General features: G+C 57.4%; 1 protein-coding gene across 1 annotated transcript; it reads left to right on the plus strand.

The window, feature by feature from the left end:
• Positions 1–3,565: 3,565 nt before the first annotated feature.
• Positions 3,566–4,738, plus strand: Ankrd63 (ankyrin repeat domain 63). The gene has a single exon (XM_038329395.1). It carries the CDS (start codon positions 3,566–3,568, stop codon positions 4,736–4,738), a length of 1,173 nt encoding a protein of 390 aa, XP_038185323.1.
• Positions 4,739–7,317: the final 2,579 nt, after the last annotated feature.

The following is a 7,317-nucleotide window of genomic DNA, read 5'->3' on the forward strand; positions in this document are numbered from 1 at the left end:
TTGCATAGAGAAGGGTCCTCACCCCTTAGCAGTCCCATGGCTGACTCAGTACAAGATCCTCTGCTGACTCACCCCACCCCCCAGCTCTCTGCAGCTCCCAGGCACGTGCCACTAGGCTCAACCCCAGGAGCTAGCTAGTGCAATGTGACAGGGTGAGGGGGCTGGTGACACTTGAGGGGGAAAAGAGGGGGCGGGGAGGGGCAGTTACAGACAGACAGACATGCAGACTGAGGCACCTCTGGGAGGAAGCCCTTTTGCCAGCCTGGGGCCTGCAGGGGGAGAAGCTGGGCAGGTGGGAGGGGAGAAGTGTGAAGTGCCTGCCTGCCCCCTGCCAGTGCCACTCCTTCTCCTGTCAGCCTTCAGCTCCCTAAGCGACAGCTTCTAATTCCGGCTGTCGGTGCCTCTGTGCTCCAGTGAAGTCTCAGCTTTGCGGTGGCTGTTCTGTTCAGAACACAGTGAGCCTTGGGAAGAAAGTCAGAGCAGGGGCTGTAGGGCCTGAGGCTGGGGCTCGCTGCTCTCTGGGAAGTCAGCACAGTCAGAGCGAGGCTCTTAGGGGACTAGATCAACTATCTCCCCTTATCCCCCACTCCCACCCCGCCCGCCACAGGCGACTGAGCCATAAACAAAGCTGAGTTAGTCCACTGGGAGGAAGGACTTGGCCAACGCCCTCATCTGGGTTTTTGCTGCTTTTCTCCTCCTAGTGGTTCACAGTCTAACCTTTCTCCTGATCCCGGAGGCGGACAGAAGGGAAGAAAGTGTTTTCTTGCATGACACAGACAGGGGAAACTGAGTCCTAAAGGGATTAAAAAGCCTTTCTTCTGCTGGGTAAAGAGGGAGGATGTCCCTGTTCCCTTTCTGGCAGTGGAGAGCGTCACCTGATCGTAGGTGGGGGCAACTACCCTCTACTGGTGTTGTGCTGTCTCGATCACTGGCTCCCGGGCCTTGAGTGGAGGGGGCTGAGCTCTCAGTCTCCACTTCCTCTTACAGATGAGGATCTGTAGGCCCGGAGTGACACACTGCTAGTACACGCCACAGGCTGAGACCTAGCTCTCCTGCCGAGAAGTGCGTGGGGGCTCATTTCACAGGGTGTGCAGTTCGCAATGCTCCCCAGAGGGCAAAGAAGAGTGTGAGTCCCTGCTCTACGACATAGCCCATGGTGGACATCCCTGGAGTTGGGAGCTCTGCAAAACACAGGGGCTCCCGGGGACCTTCTATACTTTCTCCAGCAGCGAGTCCTCCTTAGAATTCTGTGCCTCGGGAGTCTTCTACAAAGCATATTCCTGCCCTGCCCAAGCTGGGGACCCCTCAGTTCTTCACTGAGTCTCTTGTCCCTTACAGCATAGGACCCCTGAACACAACCCTCAACATTGTTCTCTGCAGTTGTCCCTGTCTGGTGCCCTTGTCTCTGTAACCCCTCTGTTTGGACTATCTTCCTATGGCTTAGTAGCACAACATCGTTCGTCCTTGGAGGACCAACCACCTCAGCTGCTGTCTTCAGAAGACCCCAGATCCCTCTCTCTCCCATCATCCCATGCTTCCTTCCACTGGCTGCCTGAGTTTTGTATTTGGCAGATGTAGTCAATCCTTGGATGACACCCTCCCCTCGTCATATCCTGGGGTTTGTCTTCCTGACTGAGAATGCGAATCTCATTCATTCAGGATCCAGTTGGTACATCTGTATTTCCTGTTGCTGGAAACACAACGATGGGCTCATGATGTCTATAAATTTAGTAGCTGATTCAGTAGTTCACTTTTTCTTTCTTTCTTTCTTTCTTTCTTTCTTTCTTTCTTTTGAGACGGGGTCTCATGTAGCCAAGGATGATCTGTGACTTCTCCTCCTCCTGCCTCTCCCTCTCAAGTGCTGGGGTTACAGGTGCAGTGCCACACCTGATTTCATTCAGCACTGGCTGGGAATCAAACCAATAAGTTTGTGTATATTGGACAAATACTCTACCAGCTGCAAAAATCCCTAGCCCTTCACTTACTCTGCAATTAAATTCCATTCCAGCTATCCTCATGCTCTCTGGACCTAGGAAGTTATGAGGCACTCATTGTAACACATCTCAGCTGAGTACTCCCCTCCCTCCGCCCTAAAGCCAAGCAGCTGGTTCTCCAAAGGAAGAGGCTATCCAGTGGCTTCATACTGTTGATCGAAAATGGATCTCAGGCTTACCCCCCTTTCTTTAGGGGTCAGGCCTAGAGTTCTGTGGCCTAGAGATGATTTTACGGTCAAGAGAACCAGCCCTGTCGGGGGAATTCTTGCTTTTGTCTTTTGCCCTTTCCTGGACCATAGCTTGTCTTGGAGGGGCCTGGGAGGTAGTGCCCAGATAGTCCTAGTGTCTGCACACTTTCAGGTCCTTCCTAAGGCACCTGCCCTGGATCAGAGCGGCCAGTGTCTAGTCAGCCTGCTCCACAGAGACCGTGGAACTGGCATGCGGGAGCGCTGTCAGGTTTGGAGACGTCTGAGATTGGAGAACGCACCCCCGCCCTTCTCTGAGTGAGCGTGTGCGGGAGGCACAATTGTATGTGATTGATTCGCTGCACTTTGGATGGCAGTTATCAGCCAGACTGAGCGCCCTCAGTCCGAAGCACAAACGCTTCGTGTCCCAACTTACTCCTCTGTATCTTGCTGCTCCCCACCCCAATCAAGCTCTTGTATTGTCCAGTTCTATCCTCATGGGGGTCCCAATCCTATTAACCTAGAACCGATGGCAAGAGCTCCCGCCAGTTTCTAAGCAGCGGAGGGTACCGACTCAGGAGGAGGCGGGGGGCGGGGCGGGGAAAGAAGACTGCGATTTTAGGATTGGCCCCGCCGGGTGCATGTGGCCCCCGGCGAGCAGCCTCCGCCCCCGCCCCGCAACCGCCGCCGCATTCCCAGGGGAGCGCGGAGGAGGAGCCGCTCCCCAACTTCGTGGCCCACAAAGGGGTGGGGGTCAGGGGCGGTCTCCTTCGACCTGTCCGTCCCTGTCCTGACAGCGGATCCCGCTTCCAGGGCAGCCATTGCCATAGAGACCCCCGAAGCTATAAAGCCAGGTATCTAGGCATCGGGCACCTCACGAGCCTCTGAGCTCCCAAGTAAAAAAGCAAGCGTCCCGGCCCCCGCAAGAGGGGAGGAGGCGAGAGCTTGAGGAGCGGCGGGGAGCGCCGAGGCAGGAGGCAGGCGCGCCAGGCGGGAGCTACCCGCTCAGCAGGGGAGCCGGGGCTGCCCGGGGTGCGGGTGAGTGGCGCTGCTCCAAGCCTCCACGAGGGACCGAGGGGCGTCGGACACGGGGAAAACGGACCGAGAGTTGAGGAGGTCGAGCTTGAACGGGTTCCGGGAGTAGCAAGCAGCCCACACCTCCAGGAGGGAGGCCCAGGGAGGAGCGCAAGACGAACCCGGAGCTGCAAGGCAGCGGGAGCATCAGGGAGACCGGAGAGGGAACCTCAGGACCCTCGGCTGCTGCCACCTACGCGCGGAAAGAGCGGTACGGGTGTCCGGGCTGGGGCCGGAGCCCCGTGGGGGTGAAGGGAACAGGGGCGCCCCCGTGCGGAGCTGTCGAACTTCCCGGGCACGGTCGCCGGAGCCATGCTCAAGCCCAAGGACCTATGCCCCCGGGCGGGTACGCGCACCTTCCTTGAGGCCATGCAGGCGGGCAAAGTGCACTTGGCCCGTTTCGTGTTGGACGCGCTGGACCGCAGCATCATCGACTGCCGCGCGGAGCAGGGCCGTACGCCGCTTATGGTGGCGGTGGGGCTGCCGGACCCCGCCATGCGCTCGCGCTTCGTGCGCCTGCTGCTGGAGCAGGGTGCGGCCGTGAACCTGCGGGACGAGCGCGGCCGCACTGCACTCAGCCTGGCCTGCGAGCGAGGCCACCTGGACGCTGTGCAGCTGCTGGTGCAGTTCAGCGGCGATCCGGAGGCAGCGGACTCGGCGGGCAACAGCCCGGTGATGTGGGCGGCGGCGTGCGGCCACGGTGCGGTGCTGGAGTTCCTGGTGCGCTCTTTCCGCCGCCTGGGCTTGCGCCTTGACCGCACCAACCGTGCTGGCCTCACAGCGCTGCAGCTAGCCGCCTCCCGCGGTCACGGGACCTGTGTGCAAGCCCTCACCGGGCCTTGGGGTCGGGCAGCCGCAGCGGCAGCGGCCCGGGGCTCCAACTCCGACAGTCCTCCAGGCCGTCCTGCCCCGGCGGCTAGCCCAGAGCGTCGACGGCCCAGCCCCCGTCGTCTACCGCGGCCCCTCTTGGCGAGGTTTGCGCGAGCTGCTGGCGGCCACGGCCACGGTCATGGCCACGGCCATGGCCACGGAGGTGAGCTTGCCTCTGCAGGCAAGGGCTCGGGCCGACACAGGGCACAAGGCAGCGAGAGGCCAGAGCTGGGCCGGAGCATGAGCCTAGCACTGGGTACCATGACGGAGGAGGAGACAGCACGCCTTCGGGCAGGAGCTCTGATGGCCCGACCAAACTCACCCCAGTCTTCGGGGAGTGGCCGGTGGCGCTCACAGGAGGTGCTGAAGGGAGCGCCCCCAACCTTAGTGCAAGCCCCAATCGGCCTTAGTCCTCATCCCGAGGGTGGCCCAGGCTCTGGCCGCCTGGGTTTGAGGCGACGGTCCACAGCCCCAGACATCCCCAGTCTGGTCGGGGAGGCCTCAGGGCCCGAGAGTGGCCCGGAATTAGAGACCAACGCTCAGCCTTTCTCAGTCCCTGGGCCAAAGCCTTGGCAGGCGGGCACAGAGGCTGTGGTATTGCAGGCTCAGCGGTAGGGGCATGAAGGTCAAGCCCTGCAAAGTCCACCCTCTTGTCTCTGGTCACTGAGATGTCCCGTTCCTTCAACTTTGTCCCCTCACTGCTAAAGGGAGACCTCCCCGAGTCTTCCGCCAGATTTAAGACAGAGATCTCATCATTTTGTGCTGTTTGGTATTTCCTGTGTAGAACTCTCAACTTTCCTACAGCCCGACTCTCTTGTCCTGGGCAAAAGGGAGCGTGAAAGGCTTATTCTGCAGGCTTCAGCTTTCTAGCCAGAAAAGTGGACCCCGAGGCTCAGCCGCCTAGGTACTGCTTCGGGTCCTGTAAGATCCCCTGCTTATTTCTAACTTTCCCTGTCACCTTGGTAGCCCGGCAGCAATAGAGGTGGCTTTTGGAGAACAAAGGCCCAGAAGGCGGTGTCTACCGATGCTGACCATAATAGTTGGATAAACTACCAAAGTTTCCCTTTGCTGTAAGTGTCGGAGGAAGGAAGGCTTGAAGTGGCCCCGCTTTTTGGATCAGATGGCTGATTATGAAGGAATCCAGTGGCTAAGGTTTTCTGAGGTAGACACTCCTCCTTCAAGGCAACAAGGATATTTTGGGGCTTTGTACCATGTTGTTCACCAGTTGTCTCTTCTGGGGAATAAGCTTTCTCTGACTGTCTCAGTCAGACCCAGGGTTCAACTTCATTTATATTATAGGGTCATTGCTTCTCCAAGCCCCTGCTGACTCTTGGCTCCTGGGCCAGCCTGACCCCTCAGCATGATTGCATTCGAATCTCATTTTTGAGGTTCAGTGCTTCACTCATGGCGGTCCAGCTTTCCTTACATTTCCACTTAGTCCCAGAGGCCTGAAATGGAAAGGACTTAGCGTCCCACCTCCCCCTCCCAGCTCCCTCATTCCGCACGTGGGTGCTCCAGGAGGGTGGAACAGTTAGGAAGGATTTGCTTAATTGTATTTCTTCCAACCCTCAAAAGAACTCGTGTTTTGAGCCTTTGTGTATGAGGCAGAAAGCAGCAGGTCTGATCCGAGGCTTAAGAACCTGACAATGTCTCTTTAAATAGCACCTCCGCGAGGGGGATAATTGACTGGAGTGTTTGCAACGTTAAGCGGCGGCGCGCGGGAGTCGGGAGCCCACACGAACCGCAGGTCCGGATCTAAATTACATCAAACTCGGAGAGAGCCTAGAAGGGGGCTGCTAAACGTCTCCTGCTTCTTGCTGGGCTGTTAATGGAGGACAGGGCAGATGATGGATGCTAGATGGAGACCGAGGACCCCTGCCTGTGCCCCACCGCGTGGGATGCAGGCCCAGCCCAGCTTCCAGCTTTTATTACTGGGTAGATTAGTGAGTCAGAAGCAACTGTGGAGAGGTAGTTAGGCCCCCTCCCCGCCAAGTCTTTTGTCCTCTCCCTCTCCGCCCCTGCCCGCCAACTCTGTACCACCTCGACAGGCGGCGAAGAGAGGGGTTTAACAGGTTGCCTGCTCTATGACCCAATGTCAGTGTTAGCTCCTTGTGGGAGATCTGTACCAGCAGCGTGTGACGAAAACTCCTGCTTCAATGCAGTGAAAGTTTTCTGGCCATGACTGTACCTCGGGTTTCTGTTTGTGAACCCGGAAGAGTGAGCATGCAGCCCCTCACCTGCCTGTGAAAAGTCTTTTTAAGGCGTTGATCTGTTGTCTTTGTGGGAGGGTTTCTCACCAGTAACTCCGAGGGAGCTGCTAGGGGAGAGACCGCTGGTGCTGAGAAGCCGGGCCTGTGGTTTAGGGGTAGGAAGTCAGCTTTTGCAGAGCCCAGACACCTCCCCAGTTCCTTGCCTAGCTAGCTTCCGAGGCCCCGCTCCAACCCACACTTCGGACGGTGATCCTTGCTGCCCCCTGGTGGCACGTCTGCGCTCTCCTCTCTGCCACCAGGGAACTAGACTTGACTTTTATGGGAGATCATCGATGTGTAGCTTCTCCCTCCGTGTGCATTTTACCCACGAAGCGTGTTCCTCTTATAGAATATTAAATCCGGATACTTGAAGTCACTTCAATGAAGTGAGGAACAGTGTACAAGGAAAGTCAGCATTGGGTGTAAGGAGTGCCCAGAAGCTCACCAAGAACCCCAAGCCATTTTCCAAGCTAAGGCTACTGTTGAGAGAGCTCCTGCTATCTTTAGAACAGCTGGAGCTACCAACCCCTATGGCTTCTGAGCCTTGACCTGACCGTGTGCGTCATTTTCTTACGACAGCTGCTTTCCTTTCTGTAGGGATGGATCTGCCACCCCAACACACACGCACACACACTACAGCCCCTCACCGCCCCCCAAGCATACACACCTGCCTCTCCTCAGTCCCCCAGTGGCCTATGAACAGCACCACGGTGTCTGAAAAGCCAGAGGTCAGGGCAGGGATATTCCAAGTGAACACTGCTTTCTCTCTGACCCTTCCTTGCTCACACTCCACTTTCAGCTGTGTTTAATTTTAACGACATTTTTAATGGCGTAAGAATACAAATATTTTGGCTTCAAGCACCATGAAGTTTGGCTCGCACGTCGTGTGTCAGGGATGCTGTCATCTTTTCGGTACTGCTGATGTGGTATTCTTGGGGGAATGTC

This window comes from Arvicola amphibius, chromosome 5 (genome assembly GCF_903992535.2).
Source record: "Arvicola amphibius chromosome 5, mArvAmp1.2, whole genome shotgun sequence".
NCBI classification, from domain to species: Eukaryota; Metazoa; Chordata; class Mammalia; order Rodentia; family Cricetidae; genus Arvicola; species Arvicola amphibius.

Bases quoted from the DNA above. Each gene is read 5' to 3' on its own strand.
- Ankrd63 (XM_038329395.1), top strand. From the start codon at position 3,566: ATGCTCAAGCCCAAGGACCTATGCCCCCGGGCGGGTACGCGCACCTTC.